Source organism: Platichthys flesus, chromosome 17, assembly GCF_949316205.1.
Source record: "Platichthys flesus chromosome 17, fPlaFle2.1, whole genome shotgun sequence".
Lineage (NCBI taxonomy): Eukaryota > Metazoa > Chordata > Actinopteri > Pleuronectiformes > Pleuronectidae > Platichthys > Platichthys flesus.
Window position 1 is genome coordinate 2,503,407 of NC_084961.1, and position 26,860 is coordinate 2,530,266.

General features: G+C 40.2%; 3 protein-coding genes across 4 annotated transcripts in view; 2 read left to right on the top strand and 1 right to left on the bottom strand.

The window, feature by feature from the left end:
- Nucleotides 1-21,149, top strand: part of LOC133972612 (CD209 antigen-like protein C) — a 40,574-nt gene extending 19,425 nt beyond the window's left edge. For both annotated transcript variants that reach the window (XM_062410152.1, XM_062410156.1), the window contains 3 exons: nt 14,056-14,207; nt 14,284-14,408; nt 20,819-21,149. In XM_062410152.1, coding sequence (XP_062266136.1) covers nt 14,056-14,207; nt 14,284-14,408; nt 20,819-21,017 — 476 coding nt within the window. In that variant the 3' untranslated portion in view covers nt 21,018-21,149. The remainder of the gene's footprint in view (nt 1-14,055; nt 14,208-14,283; nt 14,409-20,818) is intronic.
- Nucleotides 3,132-4,711, top strand: LOC133972279 (C-type lectin domain family 6 member A-like). Its single transcript, XM_062409632.1, has 5 exons — nt 3,132-3,141; nt 3,409-3,504; nt 3,733-3,810; nt 3,948-4,010; nt 4,554-4,711. Exons 1-5 carry the CDS (start codon nt 3,132-3,134, stop codon nt 4,709-4,711), a joined length of 405 nt encoding a protein of 134 aa, XP_062265616.1.
- LOC133972658 (zinc finger MYM-type protein 4-like) lies at nt 8,489-9,349 on the bottom strand. The gene is made up of 3 exons (XM_062410221.1): nt 9,042-9,349; nt 8,708-8,953; nt 8,489-8,613 (listed from the first exon to the last, which is right to left on the bottom strand). Exons 1-3 carry the CDS (start codon nt 9,133-9,135, stop codon nt 8,489-8,491), a joined length of 465 nt encoding a protein of 154 aa, XP_062266205.1. The 5' UTR covers nt 9,136-9,349.
- Nucleotides 21,150-26,860: the final 5,711 nt, after the last annotated feature.

Genomic DNA, 26,860 nt, shown 5'->3' on the forward strand with positions numbered 1-26,860 from the left:
AATAGCGAACGGAAATGCAACTTCCTTTTCCCCTTTCCAAGGATCGGTAGCATAATCTGGACTTAATAATGATACTAGACTAAGCAAGACTGTTTATTTGATTCTGTTTGACGTTTATATGTTTGATATGTGTTGTGATTTATTTGAAAGTTAATGTTGGTTAGGCCCTTCACAGGCTTCCTGTGTAGAGATCTCTGACTTTTTCATTCCCTGATTAAAATTTCCACAGACACACAGTCTTCACCTTACTGATCTCCTCCCCCACTTCAGAAGAAGGGCGGGGGCTGCGACCATTTTCAAAGCGTGCTAATCAAGGTGTGAACTGTGGCAAGCCACCATTTTGAGAGAACCCTGATTTACAAAGACACACACACTCACATACACATCTTTGTTTAGTTAATACGTTTTTTAGTAATCTGTGTTTTTTATACTTTTACTACTTAAACTATTAGGTTCATAATAAATGTTTTCCTTTCACAAATGCTCTTTCATTAATGTTGCAAAATGAATTTTGACAACCTCTACACTATCAAAAACTCCATAACCTTCACTGTTCATTATATAATCTTTAATAGTAATAGTATAAGATCAATAGTTGATCTTAATCAATAAATTGGCTCTTTTCCCTTCCTTTGAAGGGTGGTGCCCCGAGAGAACTTTAACCAACTAAAGTTATGATTTAATATTATTTCAAATATTAATGTTTTATATTTTATTTTGATAGCCAAATTTAATGAATGCCTTAAGGCACACCATTCTATGGTATCACATTTAACGCATTATTGCACAACAATGTCGTAAACATTCCAAAGGGGGGGCCGTTATCTTGAGTGGCCAACCTCACAAAGATACACACACTCATACTGACATACATATATTTATTTAGTAAGTAAACCTTTAGTAATTTGTTTTTTGTACTTTAATAAATTCACAATAAATGTTTTTCTTTCACAAATGTTTTTCATAATGCTGCATGAGTGAATTTTGCAAACCACAACACTGTCAAGAACTTAGCTAACTATTGTAATTTTGTTTGTGGTTTTTCATTTATTTGTTAATCAGAAATCCAAACTTGTAGTTAGAACTTTTATGAGTCTTAATCAATATATTGGTTCCTTTCCCTTAATTTGAAGGGTGGTGCCCCGAGGTAACTTCTCATTCAATTAAAGTAAAAATGTAATAATATTTTTTATGTTAATATTATATATTTTAATTTGATAACCAAATTTATTTAATGCCGAAAGGTAAACCATTTTATGCATTATGCACAACAAGAAATGTCGTTACATTTTAACTGCTCAGGCGTCCTCAACTTAAAGTGCGAGTCAGACACTCACCACTTGGAGAGGTAGAACTCATAGAGTCTGACCGGGCAGTGGAGCGGGTTCTCCAGGTTCTCCATCATCTCCAGGACAATCTCCACGTTGTCTTTCTTACGTTTTTTAGCAGGAACTCCGTCTGTGTCAGATAAACATGACAAATCAAACACAAGAGGAGGTAATGAGATGTGATCTTCTTCATCACTGTTGTGTCTTCAAGTCGTGTTGGTACCTGGCTGAGCTTCAGTGGATGTGGGCGGGTAGAAGCACAGGGAAGTGGTCCGGGTGTGGTTCAGGTTGGTTCTGGTGCAGCAGGTGAGCTGGGTGAAGGACAGCTGGCGGTGCTGCTCCATCGTGGTGAAGCCAAAGTACTTGCAGCAGAAGAAGAGTAGGGTGTTGAGGAGGACGATGGGGGAGTACGCCCCCAACTGGACGTAACCTGCCGGGGAGAACAAACAGGATCTCTGAGCAGATCCGAGTTGATCTGAGACAGAAAATAAAAGATAAAGACCTGGACTCGGACTCACCAGCGGCGAGTCCCGTCAACTGAGGCGCGGGTTAATTGCACAAAACTCACTGGACGGGTCATTGTGTAGCATCTGAAAAAGGAGTCATTCCGGAATGTTAAATATGTAAAAAGGTTTATAGGTTTTGTACGTAAGCGTAAACTTAATCCTGAAATTGTTTATTCTATAAGAAATCTCTTCACTTCCTTTGTGAAACATTCAAACTGAATCTCTTCACTCACGTCTGAGACGTCACTGTTAGAAAACAACAAATATCCGTTTTGAACAAAACTTGAGGAAGTGAATTATGTTAATGATCTGGTCTGGAGGAACTACACGTCTTCTTAGAGCCTTCAGCTCATTTGAGTCTGACAGGAAAGATTAGAACAGTTTTCCACCAGGTGTCTGAGAAAACTAAATTTATTTCCAAATTTATCCTCACTGATGGTCTCACAGCAGGAAAATGTCTGGAGCTGAAGTTCTTCATAACATTAAGTTCACAAGAGCACGAGGAAACACAAAAGGTGAGTTTTAAAGTATTATACTGAATTCCGAGTGTACACATTGTTTTATATTATTATTATTATTATTCATTTTAGATGTTAAAACAGTTAGGTGTTCATTTGGAAATTGTTCATTTTCATCAGTCTTTGACTCGGTGGACTTCTCTTCACTGTTTTTCTATTCTAAAACTGAAACATTCCAGAAGTCTCCAGGATTCGTCCCTTGTATTTTTCTGTTTGACAGAAACATGAACACTTTTACCAGCAGAACATAAATGTACATATTTGTATATTTTTGTGTTGCAGAAGCCACACCCTCTACGGATGATCCCGTTTATTGCAACGTCAGTTACTCAGAAACTCAGCGACCTGGTGGGTGATAAACTGCACGGAACTATTTTAACAATCGTGTCACAAGTTTTTCAAAGGAAATGACCCAAACAAATATTCTGCCGGTTTTTCATTGTTGATTCTGAAGACACCACTAATGACCTTAAGACCTTTTCAATATTTTCTGACTTTGTATTAGAGGAAAAATAATGAGCAGATCAAATGATAATGGACATAAGTTAGTTGCAGCCATATGGTTTTGTATACTAAAGTAAAAATAACATTCCTGTCCTAAACCTTGACTTCAATCACATAATAAAATGTGTTTTCTACTTTTAATAGATTTAACCCTCATGTACATTGGATCAGTTTGAAGCCACTTCTTGATTAAAATGGAATTTCAATTCTATTTAAAAGATTAAGAGAAAGTGTAAAAAACGATCTGCGTGTGTTTCCTGTACAAAGATGAGAGGATGGTCAGTGGTGTGTGGTTCCAAAAAAATGAGGAAGTGACAGAGAAATATTTATTGTCATCTCCAAAGAAGCAGTCGAGCCTTCTACTTCCTGTCGGCTACACTCGCTCCTGGTTTTTACAAATTCATCTTTAATCTGTTAGGGTTGATTTCTGTTGGTCGTTGGTCGACTGTAAAAACAAAAGACATGAAAGTGGGACTTCATCTTTAAAGACTGTAATGAATATTAGACATTTATCTCCATCATCTTTCTCTTCTGCTGTTGAACAACCTGCAGCATCAAACAGGCGTTCAGGGGTCACATCGGAGCGAGTGGCCCTGCTGGTCCTCAGTGTTCTCCTGGCAGCTGCCGTCACAGCTCTTGGTGTAACCCGTGAGTTTGATTCCTAGAAGTACATTTTGCAGGATAAGGCATAAAATCTGTCCAAACTCTTCTTGAAATTAAAACTTTTACTTTTTAGATGTTTGTTTGTGTAGATGTAAAATCAACAAACGGAATTTAACAACATTTCAAGTTAATGATTCTCCTGCTCGTCATCAAGAACTGACTCGTCAAATTAATGTTTAACCTTTACTGATGAGATTGTCTTTTTCTATTCAGTTTATGAGAATACTCAAACCATAAAGAATTTCCAAAAGAGTCTCCAAAACCTTCAAGATGAGGCTAAAAATCTCTCAGGTAAACTTCTTCATTTTGTTTCTGAAGTTTTAAGGTTTCATCCGCAGCAAGGTCACTTTCTCATGAAGTAGTTTCTTCACATTTCTGCCTCTTCTCTGTTCAGACGATTCAGATGAAAGTTACATTTTGTTTAACAGGAAACCTCAGTGGGACAGAACCGTGGAAAGTGGAGCAGCCAACTAAACCTCCTTCAGTAAGAAGTAAGTCAGACATTAGCTTCTCCTGATGATGATTAAAGAAACAGTGAAGGACTGACGGATACATTCACTTCAGCTGAGTCTCAGTTCAGCGGCTGCATCCTTCAGAGGACGCGGTCGACCCGACCCACGAAGGAGACTTCCTGGTGGGTCGGGAACAGAAACCAGACGTTCTCATCTACAAAGGATTATTTTAACATTTGTCCCATTAGATGTTCAGTTAAATTAAAGCTTGATAACGAGAAGCATCAGACGTCTCAACGCCTGCCGGCTCCATCAACCTTTTGAAAAAGGGTTTGTCACCTAAGTGCAATGCATTCTGGGATAGGTTGGGACAGGAAGGATCCACCCGTTGGAGTCTTTGTTTCTCTGGGTTAGACGGATGCATTTGTCGGCCCCATTTGAAGGAGCCTCTGATATGAGAAAGCGGAAAGTTGCAGAATAGCTGCCTTGCTCGCTCTCAAACTCAAATTTCTAAATTCAAAGTCACTGCAGCTTCCAGATTTAAAGTAACCAGTGATTTCCTTTGCTGTTATCTCTCCAAAGATAAAACTTGTCCGAGCTGCGAGGACGGCTGGGAGCCACATGGAGGAAAGTGCTACTTCTTCTCCTCAGTTACTTTAACCTGGGATCAGAGTAGAAGACAATGCAAATCAATGGGAGGAGACCTGGTTGTGATAAACAGCAGAGAGGAGCAGGTATAAAACCCTGCTGCAGGTCGATGTTCTCATATCTTATCACATCGTCAAAGATAAATCACCTTCTGCTCTTCAGAGATTCCTGGTGTCTAGAGTGAGTGAAAAAAAGGAAAAACCATATGAAATGTTCTGGATCGGACTGACAGACTCAAAGAAAGAGGGTGAATGGATTTGGGTGGACGACACACGACTGAATGCAAGGTTTGTTATTGAGAAAACACTTTTTCTGATCGACGTCAGTATGAAGGTTTTCATGGATCCGGTTCTGTGTTTCCCAGTTTGACGTTTTGGCATGAGGGCGAGCCAAACAACGTGAAAGGGCCTGATCGTGATGGAGAGAACTGTGTGACGATGTGGGAGAAAGACGGAGTCAAGAACCTGAAGACCTGGTTCGATCAATCCTGCAAATCATCTCAAAAAAGTATTTGTGAGAAACTAGAAAAAGCATGAGCCTGAATCCAGTTGGATCAGATTGAGCTCGAGTCCTCAGCCACTTTCACAAACTGAGGCATGAATCTTTGTTAATGAAGATCTTCTTCAGAAATAAACAACTTTGAATAATATCTAGAGTCTCATATGTTCTTCAGTTTCCTTGTTATTTTAAAGTGACGTCTACTCCTCCCTCATATAAAATCTATGAGTATTAAAGATTATATATAATATCTCCTTCTTTCCTGTTGAGTCTATTCTGAGTGTTTGTGTGAGAAACTAGAGATTGAGAACATCTCAACCTCCTCTGGAAAAATGTTTACTGACATTTATTAATGTGGTGAGAAGTTATTTTGAGTCATTTTCTCATAGACTTCAATAGAAACAACCAGTGGAGTCGCCCTCTGCTGGTTGGTTGAGAGAATACAGGTTTCAGGCACTTCTGCATTAGCTTCTCTGTACAGACCTGGAGTCAGTTCTTATTTACACTCAATAGTTTTGACTTAAAACATGAATGAAGAAATATGGCTTCACTGCGTTTGAGGCAGAGATCCAAGTCTTTCTCTATCCGGAGAGATGGGAATGAAAATCAAACATAACTTTTCAAAACTTTCTTCTTTATTCCAAATAAAATGACGCAGATCTCAGGTCAGAACTGAAAGTGTTGACATTCAACCGACTGAAAGGAAACAAACAGTAAAACATGAATGTGCAGCGACTGGAGAGAAGTGAACTGCGTCAGAACCGGAAGTCTTGATGAAGATGTCTCTTCTTCACAGTTTCTATCAGAAAGAATGTCTTTAACAACTAGAACAAGAACATGTGGACGTGGTGTCGTCTGTTGTCTGTTGGGCCGAAGCTCTGCTACCTTCTGTCCTGCAGCTCTCGGACTGTGAGGAGTCGAGTGAGCATGGCCTCCATGGTGTCGCCATCCAGTGGGGAAGAGGAGAACCAGTGGGGGCTACTGGGAACACAGCAGCGATCTGGCCGAAGGAAAAACAAGTCGCTGCGCTGCTTCACCGACTCAGAGCTGAAAGGAAGCAGAGAAAGACGTTTACATTTCAATGTTGGGACCTGGTACTTGGGAACTTCAGTTCGGTCTACATGTGTAGTCAAAAGCCTAAAGCCACATGTCTCTTTTTTCCGGAGAAATCAGAGCCCTAAGAACTCAGTCTCCCAGGGTGCCTCAACGTCACAGAGAGGTGTGAAAACTGACCGGAGACACAAGGGTCAACCACTATTGGTCACTCTGGGCCCCATGACCTCTGAGGTCATCGGGCCAATATAAGGCCAAGTCCCCCCCTCTTCAAGACTATTTATTCGATTCCTTGTGATGTTTATAAGTTTGATATGTGTTGCTGTGATATTTTGGTTAATAGTTATTTGAAATTCATGTTAGTTATGCTCTTCAGTCTTTCCTTGCAGGCCTCTACTAAATTTCTCTAATTTGGCTACAACACAGACACACGCATATCTCAAAACCAATCTCTCTGACCCCCGCTACATGTTGTTGGGAAATGTTTTTTGTGAAAATAAAGGCCTTCTCTTAGGCCTTCATGAGTCTTTGTTCGGGAGCAAGCCTCGTGAACTCAATCTCCCAGGGTGCAACAGGTTCCATTGTTCTGGACAACTTCACACAGATCCACAAGGGTCAACTCCAATTGGTCACTCTGGCCCAATGACCTGTGAGGTCACCAGGCCAATATATGGCCACTTCTGCCCCAATTCATCATTCTCTTTCCATCAACCCTCCAAGGACAGCAGGCAGCCAACCTTTTCTCCGGCATCGTCGAGGGGGGGGGGCTACTCCAGCTCACATCTTCTCTTCCCACCCAACAACCGGAGGTCAGAGGTGCAGCTTCCAACTCATCTCTTCAAGGAAACCTTCATGCATCTCAAGCTTTTCCAAACTCCTAGCAGCGACTCGATGTCATGCAGTTAAGATTCAACGAGCAACCGAGCCCCACAGCTCGACAGAACCATGAATGCAGAACCTTACGACCAGCCCGGAGTCTTCACAGAATAGCGAACGGAAATGCAACTTCCTTTTCCCCTTTCCAAGGATCGGTAGCATAATCTGGACTTAATAATGATACTAGACTAAGCAAGACTGTTTATTTGATTCTGTTTGACGTTTATATGTTTGATATGTGTTGTGATTTATTTGAAAGTTAATGTTGGTTAGGCCCTTCACAGGCTTCCTGTGTAGAGATCTCTGACTTTTTCATTCCCTGATTAAAATTTCCACAGACACACAGTCTTCACCTTACTGATCTCCTCCCCCACTTCAGAAGAAGGGCGGGGGCTGCGACCATTTTCAAAGCGTGCTAATCAAGGTGTGAACTGTGGCAAGCCACCATTTTGAGAGAACCCTGATTTACAAAGACACACACACTCACATACACATCTTTGTTTAGTTAATACGTTTTTTAGTAATCTGTGTTTTTTATACTTTTACTACTTAAACTATTAGGTTCATAATAAATGTTTTCCTTTCACAAATGCTCTTTCATTAATGTTGCAAAATGAATTTTGACAACCTCTACACTATCAAAAACTCCATAACCTTCACTGTTCATTATATAATCTTTAATAGTAATAGTATAAGATCAATAGTTGATCTTAATCAATAAATTGGCTCTTTTCCCTTCCTTTGAAGGGTGGTGCCCCGAGAGAACTTTAACCAACTAAAGTTATGATTTAATATTATTTCAAATATTAATGTTTTATATTTTATTTTGATAGCCAAATTTAATGAATGCCTTAAGGCACACCATTCTATGGTATCACATTTAACGCATTATTGCACAACAATGTCGTAAACATTCCAAAGGGGGGGCCGTTATCTTGAGTGGCCAACCTCACAAAGATACACACACTCATACTGACATACATATATTTATTTAGTAAGTAAACCTTTAGTAATTTGTTTTTTGTACTTTAATAAATTCACAATAAATGTTTTTCTTTCACAAATGTTTTTCATAATGCTGCATGAGTGAATTTTGCAAACCACAACACTGTCAAGAACTTAGCTAACTATTGTAATTTTGTTTGTGGTTTTTCATTTATTTGTTAATCAGAAATCCAAACTTGTAGTTAGAACTTTTATGAGTCTTAATCAATATATTGGTTCCTTTCCCTTAATTTGAAGGGTGGTGCCCCGAGGTAACTTCTCATTCAATTAAAGTAAAAATGTAATAATATTTTTTATGTTAATATTATATATTTTAATTTGATAACCAAATTTATTTAATGCCGAAAGGTAAACCATTTTATGCATTATGCACAACAAGAAATGTCGTTACATCTGAACTGCTCAGGCGTCCTCAACTTAAAGTGCGAGTCAGACACTCACCACTTGGAGAGGTAGAACTCATAGAGTCTGACCGGGCAGTGGAGCGGGTTCTCCAGGTTCTCCATCATCTCCAGGACATTCTCCACGTTGTCTTTCTTACGTTTTTTAGCGGGAACTCCGTCTGTGTCAGATAAACATGACAAAGCAAACACAAGAGGAGGTAATGAGATGTGATCTTCTTCATCACTGTTGTATCTTCACAGTCGTGTTGGTACCTGGCTGAGCTTCAGTGGATGTGGGCGGGTAGAAGCACAGGGAAGTGGTCCGGGTGTGGTTCAGGTTGGTTCTGGTGCAGCAGGTGAGCTGGGTGAAGGACAGCTGGCGGTGCTGCTCCACTTTGGTGAAGCCAAAGTATTTGCAGCAGAAGAAGAGTAGGGTGTTGAGGAGGACGATGGGGGAGTACGCCCCCAACTGTTTACAGTCCCAAAGAAACTCCTCCTCCACACGGGACTGGACGTAACCTGCCAGGGAGAACAAACAGGATCTCTGATCTGATCCGAGTTGATCTGAGACAGAGAAGAAAAGATAAAGACCTGGACGTGGACTCACCAGCAGCTGGGACTGAGGGTTTGAGATGTTGGAGGATCTTGGTGAACTCAGTGTTGAACTGGCTGTAGATCACGTCACTGAATATGTTCTCCATGCGATCGTTCTCAAAAAGAAACTGACCAACGACAAAACAGAACCATGGAGCAAAACAAATGTTAAATGGATTGAGTAGATTTTGTGCTTTTCTAGTCTGATGTTTTCACAAAACTTGGACGGATGAGACATGGACCAAGGAAGATCTCTTATGACTCAGATCTGGACAAAGAAGTGGATCCAGGACCTTCTTTGATTTAGAGACATATTTAAAATTTTCACTGATTTCCCAGAGAATAATTTAAGGATCTTGAAGAAAGGTTGTGACTGTTGGGCTCTAGTTAGTGTTGCTGGTATTTGTGAACTACAGTTCAGCCTACATGTGTAGTCAAAAGCCTGAGGCCCTGTGTCCTTTGTTCTGGAGGAAGAAGCTAGAAACATACAAAGAGTCAAGAGGTGATGTTAGTGTTAATAATATGACATTTATACTAACTGACTCATAATTACAGTCAGCTCTGTATCATATTCATTAGTACATATTTGTGTATTTTTTGTCTTGATGTTGTGTACATGTGTTTGTATAAATACCAGGTTGTGTAGCGCTGGATAGTGAGATAACACTGGTGATGATGGACGAGGACGCTGCTGCACCTGACGACTCAGGAGAGGAGGGATCTAGAAAAGAGTCAGGAGGGGATGGAGGTGATGAATCTGATTATCATGATCATATTTAACTGCTCCAGTATTTATTCAGTATCCAAGAGAACCACAAATTCAGACACAAACAAGATGTTGAGCATCAAACATGTCGACCAACATCATATTATAACAGTAACAAACCTGTGTTGACCACCTGGAGCATTCTGTTGCAGAAGTGAAGGACACATCTGAAGACACAGAAGTGTTTGACCCCCCCCAGCATGGGAAGGCTCTCTCGCAGTTTCCCTTTATGACTGCAGGGGTCGCACTTGGCAAACTGACAGAAAGCAGAGCGTTAAAGAGTCGTCAGCAAAATGCATTGGTCAAATTCAGACAAGGAGAACAAGTGGATGTGAGTGAGAGAGTTGAAGGTCAGAGAAGGTGGGATAGTAAGAATGAGCATAAGCATATGTTTCTACAATATTATCTGCCACTGCAAGCATTTAACAGCCAGTTGTTGTTGTTGTTGTTGTGTTTTGTTTGCTTTTGTATTTTTTCTTTTCTGTTTGTGTATCAAATTGCTTTAGTTATATATTTGTTTTGGGAAGGGGAGGCGAGGGGGAGGGCCTTAATGTGTATCCTCACCATTTGGCTGTCTGATATGTTATCCTCTCATTTCTTATCTGTGAGGACTATTGAAATATTATATACTATATTGAAATTTCTACAAATAAATCATATATAAAAAAAAAAATTCAGACGAGGAGAACAAAATGTGTCTTTAAAATACGTGTCCAGCTCAACTTACGCAGCAGTAGAGCATGTTGTATTTAGACATGCAGACCTCAGAGCAGAGGTGCCTCCCCCACTTCCTCTCCAGCTCATGACTAAAGAGAATCTTGCAGCCTGAGAGGAGAGAGAGAGAGAGAGAGAGAAGAGTCTTCATTCTGCTCATTGACATACAGTTAACTTCAGACCTGGAGAGTAAATAGTGAATGTGTCTCCTCAGCATCACTGCAGAAGAAGCAGTCTCTGCTGTCGACTCTCTTCGCGGTGTGATGTGGTTGTACCCCTCGTCCACCGGCTTCTCTTCTATCTTGACGAGAAGCAGAATAAAAAAAGAGTTGGATTAGTTGTGTAACATTTAGAACAGACAGGTTTGTGTGAAGTGATTATTGTAACTCTGAATCTAGATCAGAAGTCACATCCTTAATATGGTGCGTCTCAGATGACGAGCTGGTCTATTAAGACAAGGTTCAAATAAATTAGGATCTATAGAACAGAAGGAGAGTTTCCTTTGACAACAAGAGGCAGCTGTGTCTGTGTAACACAAAAACAAGAGGGAAAGAAAAGTTTGTAGTTTGAATTAATTGAATTACCTGACCGGGTGAGAAGCTGCGCCTTGTACACCACCAAACATCTGTTGCTGCAGAAGAAGTCCAACCTGCCGTCCTGGTCTTTGTCCTCAGCAGGCACGTGCTCAGAGATTTTGGGGGGCAGGTGCTCAAACCCCCCAGAAAAGGGGAACCTATCGCCAAAATTATTCATGAAATAAAAATAATAATAATAAATAAATGAAAAACACAGTAGGATATTTTCAACTAATACTACTGTTTATTATATACCCTCATTTGTTTTACTAGTTGATGGCCTGATCCAAGAGGCTTGTGTGCGCCACGGAGCATGTCGGGGCGAAATTCTCACAAGAACTCAAATAAATGCAGAGTCACATATCAAAACACATTTGGGGGGAATTGATGACAGAAAGAGGAATTTTTATTCTTAAATATTGATGAATGAAAAAAAAACTGGGTTCCAGAAGAAGGGGCACTTTTCTCATCCAGGGCAAAAGGGCCAGCGCTTGAGCACCACTAGGGGTCTATCTGTGCACGAGCCTGATTCAAACTGAATAACATCTGAGACGTCACTGTTAGAAAACAACAAATATCCGTCTGAACAAAACTTGAGGAAGTGAATTATGTTAATGATCTGGTCTGGAGGAACTAGAAGTCTTCTTAGAGCCTTCAGCACATTTGAGTCTGACAGGAAAGATTAGAACAGTTTTCGAGCAGGTGTCAGACAAAACTAAATTTATTACCAGATTTATCCTCACTGATGGTCCCACAGCAGGAAAATGGCTGAAGCTGAAGTTCTTTACTCTGATATTAAATTCAAAAGAGCGGAGGGGAAAACAGACGGTGAGTTTTAAAGTATTATACTGAATTCCGAGTGTACACATTGTTTTATATTATAATAATGATTATTAATTTTAGACGTTAAAACAGTGAGTTGTTCATTTGGAAGTTGTTCATTTTCATCAGTCTTTGACTCGGTGGACTTCTCTTCACTGTTTTTCTATTCTAAAACTGAAACATTCCAGAAGTCTCCAGGATTCGTCCCTTGTGTTTTTCTGTTTGACAGAAACATGAACACTTTTACCAGCAGAACATAAATGTACATATTTGTATATTTTTGTGTTGCAGTGGCCACACCCTCTACGGATGAACCCAGTTATTCCAACATCAGTCACTCAGAAACTCAGCGACCTGGTGGGTGATAAACTGCACGGAACTATTTTAACAATCGTGTCACAAGTTTTTCAAAGGAAAAGACAAAAAAATAAATCCTTATTGATTTTCACTTCTTCTGGTTTTTGATTGTTGACATCACTCATGACCTTCAGACCTTTTCTATATTTGACTGACGATGTCAGTCCTAAACCTTGAGTTCAATCTCATAATAAAATGTGTTTTCTGCCTTTAAATGATTTTTTTAAAAGTTTGAAGCCACTTCTGTGAATAAATGCTCATCGTTGTTTACGTCTGGAGAAGATCTTCATTAATAAAGCTTCATGCCTCAGTTTGTGAAAGTGGCTGAGGACTCAAGCTCAATCTGATCCAACAGGATTTCAGGCTCATGCTAAGTAGAATGCTAATTTCTTTCTGGTTTCTCACAAATATATTCATGAGACGATTTGCAGGATCTATCGTACCAGGTATTCAGGTCCATGGCTCCGTCTTCCTAGTAAAGACGAAGTTCAATTCTGTTTTAAAGATTAAGAGAAGAGGTAAAAACCATCTGCGTGTGTTTCCTGTACAAAGGTGTGAGGATAAGTCAGTTGTATGAAAAAAAATGAGGAAGTGACCGTTATGACAGATCCGTGAAATATTTAGTCATCTCCAAAGAAACAGTCGAGCCTTCTACTTCCTGTCGGCTACACTCGCTCCTGGTTTTTACAAATTCCTCTTTAATCTGTTAGGGTTGATTTCTGTTGGTCGTTGGTCGACTGTTAAAACAAAAGACGTGAAAGTGGGACTTCATCTTTAAAGACTGTTATGAATATTAGACATTTATCTCCATCGTCTTTCTCTTCTGCTGTTGAACAACCTGCAGCATCAAACAGGCGATCGGGGGTCACATCGGAGCGAGTGGCCCTGCTGGTCCTCAGTGTTCTCCTGGCAGCTGCCGTCACAGCTCTTGGTGTAACCCGTGAGTTTGATTCCTAGAAGTACATTTTTCAGAACGAGTCATAAAATTTGTCCAAACACTTCTTCAAACTAAAACTTTTGCTTTTAGATGTTTGTTTGTGTTGATGTAAAATCAACAAACGGAATTTAAGAACATTTCAAGTTAGTGATTCTCCTGCTCGTCATCAAGAACTGACTCGTTTATCAAATGAAGGTTTAACCTTTACTGAGGAGATTGTCTTTTTCTATTCAGTTCATGAAAATACTCAAACCAAGAAGCTTCAAGAGGAATGTGAGGCAAAACATGTCTCAGGTAAAATTCTTCATTTTGTTTCTGAATTTTTAAGGTTTTATCCGCAGCAAGGTCACTTTCTCTTAAAGTAGTTTCTTCACATTTCTGCTTCTTCTCAATTCAGAGGATTCTGATGAACGACTGATGAAAGTTACATTTTGTTTAACAGGAATTCTCTTAACATTTGTCCCGATGTTCAGTTAAATTAAAGCGTAATAATAAGAGGGCTCCATTAACCTTTTGAAAAAGGGGTTGTCACCTAAGTGCAATGCATTCTGGGATAGTTTAGGACAGGAAGGATCCACCCGTTGGAGCCTCTGTTTCTCTGGGTTAGACGGATGCATTTGTCGACCCCATTTGAAGGAGCCTCTGATATGAGACAGTGTAGTCACTGCCCCTGGATTAAGACTCAGCCATTGAATGTAACTACAGTTGCAGAATAGCTGCCTTGCTCAAGGGCAGTGTACCACCACCCTCTCAAACTCAAATTTTCATCAGTCTTTCAAAACTCTTCACATTCAAAGTCACTGCAGCTTCCAGATCTAAAGTAACCAGTGATTCCTTTGCTGTTATCTCTCCAAAGAGCAAACATGTCCGAGGTGCGAGGACGGCTGGGAGCCACATGGAGGAAAGTTGTACTTCTTCTCCTCCTTTACTTTAAGCTGGAATGAGAGTAGAAGACAATGCAAATCAATGAGAGGAGACCTGGTTGTGATAAACAGTAGAGAGGAGCAGGTATAAAACACTGCTGCAGGTCGATGTTCTCATATCTTATCACATCGTCACAGATAAATCACCTTCTGCTCTTCAGAGATTCCTGCAGACTACAGTGAGGGAAAAAATGGACAAAGCTGAGAACGAATTCTGGATCGGACTGACAGACTCAAAGAAAGAGGGTGAATGGCTTTGGGTGGACGACACACGACTGAATGCAAGGTTTGTTATTGAGAAAACTATTTTTGTTATCGACGTCAATATGAAGGTTTTCATGGATCCGGTTCTGTGTTTCCCAGTTTGACGTTTTGGCATGAGGGCGAGCCAAACAACTGGAAAGAGAACTGTGTGACGATGTGGGAGAAAGACGGAGCCATGGAACTGAAGACCTGGTACGATCAATCCTGCAAATCGTCTCATGAATATATTTGTGAGAAACCAGAAAGAAATTAGCATTCTACTTAACATGAGCCTGAAATCCAGTTGGATCAGATTGAGCTCGAGTCCTCAGACACTTTCACAAACTGAGGCATGAATCTTTGTTAATGAAGATCTTCTCCAGACATAAACCACTTTGAATAATATCTAGAGTCTCAGATGTTCTTCAGTTTCCTTGTTATTTTAAAGTGACGTCTCCTCCCTCATATAAAATCTATGAATATTAAAGATTATATATAATATCTCCTTCTTTCCTGTTGAGTCTATTCTGAGTGTTTGTGTGAGAAACTGGAGATTGAGAACATCTCAACCTCCTCGGGAAAAATGTTAACTGACATTTATTAATGTGGTGAGAAGTTATTTTGAGTCATTTTCTCATAGACTTCTATAGAAACAACCAGTGGAGTCGCCCTCTGCTGGTCGGTTGAGGGAATATAAATTTCAGGCACATTCTGCATTGGCTTCTCTTTCCTGACCTGGAGTCAGTTCTTATTTACACTCAACAGTTTTGCCTTAAAACATGAATGAAGAAATATGGTTCCTCTGCGGGTGAGGCAGAGATCCAAGTCTTTCTCTATCCGGAGAGATGGGAAGGAAAATCAAACACAACTTTTCAAAACTTTCTTCTTTATTCCAAATGAAATGACGCAGATCTCAGGTCAGAACTGAAAGTGTTGACATTCAACCGACTGAAAGGAAACAAACAGTAAAACATGAATGTGCAGCGACTGGAGAGAAGTGAACTGCGTCAGAACCGGAAGTCTTGATGAAGATGTCTCTTCTTCACAGTTTCTATCAGAAAGAATGTCTTTAACAACTAGAACAAGAACATGTGGACGAGGTGTCGTCTGTTGTCCGTTGGGCCGAAGCTCTGCTACCTTCTGTCCTGCAGCTCTCGGACTGTGAGGAGTCGAGTGAGCATGGCCGGTGAAACCCCTCCCCCCGCATGGATGATGCAGCGTCTGATTGGCTGTCAGGATGTTCTGTCAACTGAGGCGAGTGATGATTGGATGAAACTCACTGGACGCCTCATGGTATAAAATCATAACAAGGAGTCATTCCAGAAAGATTAATACATAAAAAGGTTTATTGGTTTTCTATGTGAGCGTAAACTTAAGTCTGAAATAGTTTATTTTTATAAGAATATTTATTTTACTTGTTTTTATTATAAATGAAAAGATAATAATTTATTTCATGGGAAAAAAGCAGAGAAACTTATCACATGAAATCTGAAATACTCTTATGACTGAAGAAAAACAGTAGAGTTATTCATGAATTATAAAAAAGAGAGCAGATTTATTTTAGCCCCATTGAATTTAATATGTTTCCATAGAAGTCAATGTTCATATTGTTGAGCATAATCTGCTGAAATGAATTGTCTTCGTGGACAAACTCTATATAACCCAAAGGGAACACTTCATAGTCATGTATAAAATTGTATTAAACAATTGTGGGAAATTTGCAATTACTTGAAATAAAACAACTTCATCACTTAATTTGTGAAATATTCAAACTGAATAACTTCACTCACGTCTGAGACGTCACTGTTAGAAAACAACAAATATCCGTTTGACCAAAACATGAGGAAGTGAATTATGTTAATGATCTGGTCTGGAGGAACTAGACGTCTTCTTAGAGCCTTCAGCACATTTGAGTCTGACAGGAAAGATTAGAAGAATTTACGAGCTGGTGTCTGACAAAACTAAATTTATTTCCAAATTTATCCTCACTGATTTTCCCACAGCAGGAAAATGGATGAAACTGAAGTTCTTTATAATATTAAGTCCACAAGAGCGAGGGGAAACACAGATGGTAAGTTTTAAAGTATAATACTGAATTCTGAGTGTATACAATGTTTTATATTATTATGATTATTACCAATTTTAGATGTTAAAACAGTGAGTTGTTCATTTGGAAATTGTTCATTTTCATCAGTCTTTGACTCGGTGGACTTGATTTCCCTGTTTTTACATTTTGTAAAAATGAAACATTCCAGAAGTCTCCAGGATTCGTCCCTTGTGTTTTTCTGTTTGACAGAAACATGAACACTTTTACCAGCAGAACATAAATGTACATATTTGTATATTATTGTGTTGCAGTGGCCAAACCCTCTACGGATGAATCCAGCTATTGCAACATCAATTACTCAGAAACTCAGCGACCTGGTGGGTGATAAACTGCACAGAACTATTTTAACAAGCGTGTCACAAGTTTTTCAAAGGAAATGACGAACGAAAAAATTATTATTGATTCTCATTCTTTCTGGTTTTTGATTGTTGATTCTGAAGACATCACTAAGATCAAATGATAATGGACATAAGTTAGTTGCAGCCATATTGTTGTGTTTACTAAAGTAAAAAATAACATTCCTTTCCAGAACCTCGTGTTCAATAACATAATTAAATGTGTTTTCTATCTTTAAATGATTTTGACCCTCATGTACATTGCATCAGTTTGAAGCAACTTCTGTGAATAAATGCTTATCGTTAGTTTGAGTAAAAAGGAAGTTCAACTCTAGTTTGAAAGATTAAGAGAAGGAGTAAACACTATCTGCATAAGTTGTACTGTACAAAACCGTGAGAATAAGTCAGTGGTGTGAATACAAAGAAAACAAAAGAGGAAGTGACCCTCAGAGAAATATTTATTGTCATCTCCAAAGAAACAGTCGAGCCTTCTACTTCCTGTCGGCTACACTCGCTCCTGGCTTTTACAAATTCATCTTTAATCTGTTGGGGTTGATTTCTGTTGGTCGTTGGTCGACTGTAAAAACCAAAGACATGAAAGTGGGACTTCATCTTTAAAGACTGTTATGAATATTAGACATTTATCTCCATCGTCTTTCTCTTCTGCTATTGAACAACCTGCAGCATCAAACAGGCGATCGGGGGTCACATCGGAGCGAGTGGCCCTGCTGGTCCTCAGTGTTCTCCTGACAGCTGCCGTCACAGCTCTTGGTGTAACCCGTGAGTTTGATTCCTAGAAGTACATTTTGCAGAATAAGTCATAAAATCTGTCCAAACTCTTCTTGAAATTAAACCTTTTGCTTTTAGATGTTTGTGTGTGTTGATGTAAAATCAACAAACGGAATTCAAGAACATTTCAAGTTAATGATTCTCCTGCTAGTCATCAAGAACTGACTCGTTTATCAAATGAAGGTTTAACCTTTACTGATGAGATTGTCTTTTTCTATCAGTTCATGAAAATACTCAAACCAAGAAGAGTCTCCAAAAGTTTCAAGAGGAATGTGAGGCAAAACTTCTCTCAGGTAAACTTCTTCATTTTGTTTCTGAGGGTTTTAAGGTTTCATCCGCAGCAAGGTCACTTTCTCTTAAAGTAGTTTCTTCACATTTCTGCTTCTGCTCTGTTCAGACGATTCTGATGAACGACTGATAAAAGTTACATTGTGTTTAACAGGAAACCTCAGTGGGACAGAACCATGGAAAGTGGAGCAGCCAACTAAACCTCCTTCAGTAAAAGGCAGAGGTGGGACCAAGTCATTTTTTTGCAAGTCCCAAGTAAGTCTCAAGTCTTTGCCCTCAAGTCCCGAGTCAAGTCCCAAGTCAAGACAGGCAAGTCCCGAGTCAAGTCCCAAGTCAAGACTGACAAGTCTCAAGTCAAGTCCAAGTCCTGCAGTTTGAGTTTCGAGTCTTTTCGAGTCCTTTTGATCACTGATTAATAATATATTTACACAGATCATGTATGCTTTTAAAATCTGTATTTATTTATTAAAACAAGTGCAATTGAAATTGCAGAAAAAAAATTGTGCCAACATTGCACTTCCCTATTGCACTATTAACCAGTCATTTTTAACATTTAACTCATATTTTGCAAGAATATTCTTCATTTTAAACCACTCCTACAGAATGAACACATTTGAAAAAACAAGTGCAACTGTAATTATTTGTACAAAAGTGCTAACGTTGTATTTTGCATTTTAACTAGTTCCACAGCAGTTTCTGTCCTGTCCTGTGTTGATCTCATCTCATTTATCTCACCTCATATTGTCTGTGTCTGTGTGTACATGTGAGAAACATAACAAATACATGAACATGAATATTTCTGTCCTGTCCTGTGTTTATCTCATCTCATTTATCTCACCTCATATTGTCTCTGTGTGTGTGTACATGTGAGTAACATAACAAATACTTGAACATAATAATGAACAGGGTTGTGCTTTTTATATGTCAGGGCCCTATGCTGCATTGCATTTGCAAAAGACCAAATTGGCCAAAGGTCTGTCAGTCATTTGTGCACGATGGGGACGTAGTATGATTCCACCAAGTGCCGCTGCGAGCCATTTTGGTGCCCTAAGCATAACTCCTCTATGATTACGTTAAATAATCATCAATAATAGTCAATCTTCTTTAACTTTTTTTGAGCAATTTAATATATCTCTTGTTCTGCCTTTTTTGTGATATACATGGCTAAAAGGTACCTAATATTTCTATATTGAAATAATATCGGCATTATAATTGTAAGCTAATTTATTTAATGACGTTATTGTTGAGGGTTGATTTGTATTTCCGGTTTTAAGTGGGTTGTTGTTAGTGACTCTTATTTTGAAAGGGGGGTTTAAAGGAAGTGGGTGCTGTGAATAGTGAAGTTTAAAAATGAACGGAGAATAAACGGGTGTGCTGTCCCGAGCGCATGACCTGCTCTCGTGTCCTTTGTCGGCTGAAGCCGGACTTATGATACAACCAAACGCTCGGCTACATAATTATTATAACTATGATGATTTTTCAGTTGCCTATTTTTTGGTGCCCCATCAGGACTTGGTGCCCAACGCACAGCGCGTAGTGCGCGTTTTGGAGCGGCGGCGCTGCACACACACACAGACGCACACGAACACGATGAAAGATTCAGAGCGTTCCTTAATAACATACTTTTTAATCATGTGTTTTGGGGACAGGAGCAAGTCTTATCAAGTCAAACGGCTCAAGTCCAAGTAAAGTCACGAGTCATTGATGTTGAAGTCCAAGTCGAGTCGCAAGTCTCTTTACATTTTGTCAAGTCGAGTCTAAAGTCATCAAATTCATGACTCGAGTCTGACTCGAGTCCAAGTCATGTGACTCGAGTCCACACCTCTGGTAAAAGGTAAGTCACACATGAGCTTCTCCTGATGATGATTAAAGAAACAGTGAAGGACTGACGGATACAGTCACTTCAGCTGAGTCTCAGTTCAGCGGCTGCTCTCTTCAGAGGACACGGTCGACCCGACCCACGAAGGAGGCGTCCTGGTGGGTCGGGAACAGAAACCAGACGTTCTCGTCTACAAAGGATTTCCATGGTCCTGTCTGTCCTTACTGCTGTTACCTAGTTGTTCCCTGGTTTATTTTAACATTTTGTCTCATTAGATGTTCAGTTAAATTAAAGCTTGATAACGAGAAGCATCAGACGTCTCAACGCCTGCAGGCTCCATCAACCTTTTGAAAAAGAATTTGTCACCAGAGTGCAAGGCATTCTGGGATAGGTTGGGACAGGAAGGATCCACCCGTTGGAGCCTTTGTTTCTCTGGGTTAGTCGGATGCATTTGTCGGCCCCATTTGAAGGAGCCTCTGATATGAGACACCGTAGTCACTGCGCCTGGATTAAGTCTCAGCTATTGATTGTAAGTGCCGTTGCAAAATAGCTGCCTTGCTCAAGGGCAGTGTACCACCACCCTCTCAAGCTCAAATTTTCATCAGTCTTTCAAAACTCTTCACATTCAAAGTCACTGCAGCTTCCAGATCTAAAGTAACCAGTGATGTCCTTTGCTGTTATCTCTCCAAAGATGAAACATGTCCGAGGTGCGAGGACGGCTGGGAGCCACATGGAGGAAAGTGCTACTTCTTCTCCTCAGTTACTTTAACCTGGAATGAGAGTAGAAGACAATGCAAATCAAAGAGAGGAGACCTGGTTGTGATAAACAGCAGAGAGGAGCAGGTATAAAACACTGCTGCAGGTCGATGTTCTCATATCTTATCACATCGTCACAGATAAATCATCTTCTCCTCTTCAGAGATTCCTGGAGTCTAGAGTGATGGAAAAAAAGGACAAACCTGAGTTCTGGATCGGACAGACAGACTCAAAGAAAGAGGGTGAATGGCTTTGGGTGGACGACACACGACTGAATGCAAGGTTTGTTATTGAGAAAACACTTTTTCTGATCGACGTCAGTATGAAGGTTTTCATGGATCCGGTTCTGTGTTTCCCAGTTTGACGTTTTGGCGTGAGGGCGAGCCAAACAACTGGAATGAGAACTGTGTGACGATGTGGGAGAAAGACGAAGTCACGAACCTGAAGACCTGGTTCGATCAATCCTGCAAATCATCTAAAAAAAGTATTTGTGAGAAAACAGAAAGTTGGATCAGATTGAGCTCGAGTCCTCAGCCACTTTCACAAACTGAGGCATGAATCTTTGTTAATGAAGATCTTCTTCAGACATAAACCACTTTGAATAATATCTAGAGTCTCTTATGTTCTTCAGTTTCCTTGTTATTTTAAAGTGACGTCTACTCCTCCCTCATATAAAATCTATGAATATTAAAGATTATATATAATATCTCCTTCTTTCCTGTTGAGTCTATTCTGAGTGTTTGTGTGAGAAACTGGAGATTGAGAACATCTCAACCTCCTCGGGAAAAATGTTTACTGGCATTTATTAATGTGGTGAGAAGTTATTTTGAGTCATTTTCTCATAGACTTCAATTGAAACAACCAGTGGAGTCGCCCTCTGCTGGTTGGTTGAGAGAATACAGGTTTCAGGCACTTCTGCATTAGCTTCTCTGTACAGACCTGGAGTCAGTTCTTATTTACACTCAATAGTTTTGACTTAAAACATGAATGAAGAAATATGGCTTCACTGCGTTTGAGGCAGAGATCCAAGTCTTTCTCTATCCGGAGAGATGGGAAGGAAAATCAAACATAACTTTTCAAAACTTTCTTCTTTATTCCAAATAAAATGACGCAGATCTCAGGTCAGAACTGAAAGTGTTGACATTCAACCGACTGAAAGGAAACAAACAGTAAAACATGAATGTGCAGCGACTGGAGAGAAGTGAACTGCGTCAGAACCGGAAGTCTTGATGAAGATGTCTCTTCTTCACAGTTTCTATCAGAAAGAATGTCTTTAACAACTAGAACAAGAACATGTGGACGAGGTGTCGTCTGTTGTCCGTTGGGCCGAAGCTCTGCTACCTTCTGTCCTGCAGCTCTCGGACTGTGAGGAGTCGAGTGAGCATGGCCTCCATGGTGTCGCCATCCAGTGGGGAAGAGGAGAACCAGTGGGGGCTACTGGGAACACAGCAGCGATCTGGCCGAAGGAAAAACAAGTCGCTGCGCTGCTTCACCGACTCAGAGCTGAAAGGAAGCAGAGAAAGACGTTTACATTTCAATGTTGGGACCTGGTACTTGGGAACTTCAGTTCGGTCTACATGTGTAGTCAAAAGCCTAAAGCCACACGTCTCTTTTTTCCGGAGAAATCAGAGCCCTAAGAACTCAGTCTCCCAGGGTGCCTCAACGTCACACAGAGGTGTGAAAACTGACCGGAGACACAAGGGTCAACCACTATTGGTCACTCTGGGCCCCATGACCTCTGAGGTCATCGGGCCAATATAAGGCCAAGTCCCCCCCTCTTCAAGACTATTTATTCGATTCCTTGTGATGTTTATAAGTTTGATATGTGTTGCTGTGATATTTTGGTTAAAAGTTATTTGAAATTCATGTTAGTTATGCTCTTCAGTCTTTCCTTGCAGGCCTCTACTAAATTTCTCTAATTTGGCTACAACACAGACACACGCATATCTCAAAACCAATCTCTCTGACCCCCGCTACATGTTGTTGGGAAATGTTTTTTGTGAAAATAAAAATAATAAATGTTACATTTTAACTGCTCAGGCGTCCTCAACTTAAAGTGCGAGTCAGACACTCACCACTTGGAGAGGTAGAACTCATAGAGTCTGACCGGGCAGTGGAGCGGGTTCTCCAGGTTCTCCATCATCTCCAGGACATTCTCCACGTTGTCTTTCTTACCTTTTTTAGCAGGAACTCCGTCTGTGTCAGATAAACATGACAAAGCAAACACAAGAGGAGGTAATGAGATGTGATCTTCTTCATCACTGTTGTGTCTTCAAGTCGTGTTGGTACCTGGCTGAGCTTCAGTGGATGTGGGCGGGTAGAAGTGCAGGGAAGTGGTCCGGGTGTGGTTCATGTTGGTTCTGGTGCAGCAGGTGAGCTGGGTGAAGGACAGCTGGCGGTGCTGCTCCACTTTGGTGAAGCCAAAGTACTTGCAGCAGAAGAAGAGTAGGGTGTTGAGGAGGACGATGGGGGAGTACGCCCCCAACTGGACGTAACCTGCCGGGGAGAACAAACAGGATCTCTGAGCAGATCCGAGTTGATCTGAGACAGAAAATAAAAGATAAAGACCTGGACTCGGACTCACCAGCGGCGAGTCCCGTCAACTGAGGCGCGGGTTGATTGCACAAAACTCACTGGACGGGTCATTGTGTAGCATCTGAAAAAGGAGTCATTCCGGAATGTTAAATATGTAAAAAGGTTTATAGGTTTTGTACGTAAGCGTAAACTTAATCCTGAAATTGTTTATTCTATAAGAAATCTCTTCACTTCCTTGTGAAACATTCAAACTGAATCTCTTCACTCACGCCTGAGACGTCACTGTTAGAAAACAACAAATATCCGTTTTGAACAAAACTTGAGGAAGTGAATTATGTTAATGATCTGGTCTGGAGGAACTACACGTCTTCTTAGAGCCTTCAGCTCATTTGAGTCTGACAGGAAAGATTAGAACAGTTTTCCACCAGGTGTCTGAGAAAACTAAATTTATTTCCAAATTTATCCTCACTGATGGTCCCACAGCAGGAAAATGTCTGAAGCTGAAGTTCTTCATAACATTAAGTTCACAAGAGCACGAGGAAACACAAATGGTGAGTTTTAAAGTATTATACTGAATTCCGAGTGTACACATTGTTTTATATTATTATTATTATTATTCATTTGAGATGTTAAAACAGTGAGTTGTTCATTTGGAAATTGTTCATTTTCATCAGTCTTTGACTCGGTGGACTTGACTTCCCTGTTTTTCCATTTTGTAAAACTGAAACGTCAGTCTCCAGGATTCGTCCCTTGTATTTTTCTGTTTGACAGAAACATTGACACTTTTACCAGCAGAACATAAATGTACATATTTGTATATTTTTGTGTTGCAGAAGCCACACCCTCTACGGATGATCCCGTTTATTGCAACGTCAATTACTCAGAAACTCAGCGACCTGGTGGGTGATAAACTGCACGGAACTATTTTAACAATCATGTCACAAGTTTTTCAAAGGAAATGACCCAAACAAATATTCTGCCGGTTTTTCATTGTTGATTCTGAAGACACCACTAATGACCTTAAGACCTTTTCAATATTTTCTGACTTTGTATTAGAGGAAAAATAATGAGCAGATCAAATGATAATGGACATAAGTTAGTTGCAGCCATATGGTTTTGTATACTAAAGTAAAAATAACATTCCTGTCCTAAACCTTGACTTCAATCACATAATAAAATGTGTTTTCTACTTTTAATAGATTTAACCCTCATGTACATTGGATCAGTTTGAAGCCACTTCTTGATTAAAATGGAATTTCAATTCTATTTAAAAGATTAAGAGAAAGTGTAAAAAACGATCTGCGTGTGTTTCCTGTACAAAGATGAGAGGATGGTCAGTGGTGTGTGGTTCCAAAAAAATGAGGAAGTGACAGAGAAATATTTATTGTCATCTCCAAAGAAGCAGTCGAGCCTTCTACTTCCTGTCGGCTACACTCGCTCCTGGTTTTTACAAATTCATCTTTAATCTGTTAGGGTTGATTTCTGTTGGTCGTTGGTCGACTGTAAAAACAAAAGACATGAAAGTGGGACTTCATCTTTAAAGACTGTTATGAATATTAGACATTTATCTCCATCGTCTTTCTCTTCTGCTATTGAACAACCTGCAGCATCAAACAGGCGATCGGGGGTCACATCGGAGCGAGTGGCCCTGCTGGTCCTCAGTGTTCTCCTGGCAGCTGCCGTCACAGCTCTTGGTGTAACCCGTGAGTTTGATTCCTAGAAGTACATTTTGCAGGATAAGGCATAAAATCTGTCCAAACTCTTCTTGAAATTAAAACTTTTACTTTTTAGATGTTTGTTTGTGTAGATGTAAAATCAACAAACGGAATTTAACAACATTTCAAGTTAATGATTCTCCTGCTCGTCATCAAGAACTGACTCGTCAAATTAATGTTTAACCTTTACTGATGAGATTGTCTTTTTCTATTCAGTTTATGAGAATACTCAAACCATAAAGAATCTCCAAAAGAGTCAAGATGAGGCTAAAAATCTCACAGGTAAACTTCTTCATTTTGTTTCTGAAGTTTTAAGGTTTCATCCGCAGCAAGGTCACTTTCTCTTAAAGTAGTTTCTTCACATTTCTGCTTCTTCTCTGTTCAGACGATTCAGATGAAAGTTACATTTTGTTTAACAGGAAACCTCAGTGGGACAGAACCGTGGAAAGTGGAGCAGCCAACTAAACCTCCTTCAGTAAGAAGTAAGTCAGACATGAGCTTCTCCTGATGATGATTAAAGAAACAGTGAAGGACTGACGGATACAGTCACTTCAGCTGAGTCTCAGTTCAGCGGCTGCATCCTTCAGAGGACGCAGTCGACCCGACCCACGAAGGAGACTTCCTGGTGGGTCGGGAACAGAAACCAGACGTTCTCATCTACAAAGGATTATTTTAACATTTGTCCCATTAGATGTTCAGTTAAATTAAAGCTTGATAACGAGAAGCATCAGACGTCTCAACGCCTGCCGGCTCCATCAACCTTTTGAAAAAGGGTTTGTCACCTAAGTGCAATGCATTCTGGGATAGGTTGGGACAGGAAGGATCCACCCATCGGAGCCTTTGTTTCTCTGGGTTAGACGGATGCATTTGTCGGCCCCATTTGAAGGAGCCTCTGATATGAGACAGCGTAGTCACTGCCCCTGATTAAGACTCAGCTATTGAATGTAACTGCAGTTGCAGAATAGCTGCCTTGCTCGCTCTCAAACTCAAATTTCTAAATTCAAAGTCACTGCAGCTTCCAGATTTAAAGTAACCAGTGATTTCCTTTGCTGTTATCTCTCCAAAGATAAAACATGTCCGAGCTGCGAGGACGGCTGGGAGCCACATGGAGGAAAGTGCTACTTCTTCTCCTCAGTTACTTTAACCTGGGATCAGAGTAGAAGACAATGCAAATCAATGGGAGGAGACCTGGTTGTGATAAACAGCAGAGAGGAGCAGGTATAAAACACTGCTGCAGGTCGATGTTCTCATATCTTATCACATGGTCACAGATAAATCACCTTCTGCTCTTCAGAGATTCCTGGTGTCTAGAGTGAGTGAAAAAAAGGACAAACCTGAGTTCTGGATCGGACTGACAGACTCAAAGAATGAGGGTGAATGGCTTTGGGTGGACGACACACGACTGAATGCAAGGTTTGTTATTGAGAAAACACTTTTTCTGATCGACGTCAGTATGAAGTTTTCATGGATCCGGTTCTGTGTTTCCCAGTGTGACGTTTTGGTGTGAGGGCGAGCCAAACAACTGGAATGTGACGAATCCTGATGGAGAGGACTGTGTGACGATGTGGGAGAAAGACGGAGCCACGGACCTGAAGATCTGGTTCGATCAACCCTGCAAATCACCTCATGAATATATTTGTGAGAAACCACAAAAAGCATGAGCCTGAATCCAGTTGGATCAGATTGAGCTCGAGTCCTCAGCCACTTTCACAAACTGAGGCATGAAGCTTCATTAATAAGGATCTTCTTCAGACATAAACAATTTCAAATGATATCTAGAGTCTCATATGTTCTTCAGTTTCCTTGTTATTTTAAAGTGACGTCTACTCCTCCCTCATATAAAATCTATGAATATTAAAGATTATATATAATATCTCCTTCTTTCCTGTTGAGTCTATTCTGAGTGTTTGTGTGAGAAACTAGAGATTGAGAACATCTCAACCTCCTCTTGAAAAATGTTTACTGACATTTATTAATGTGGTGAGAAGTTATTTTGAGTCATTTTCTCATAGACTTCAATAGAAACAACCAGTGGAGTCGCCCTCTGCTGGTTGGGTGAGAGAATACAAGTTTCAGGCACTACTGAATTAGCTTCTCTCTCCAGACCTGGAGTCAGTTCTTATTTACACTCAATAGTTTTGACTTAAAACA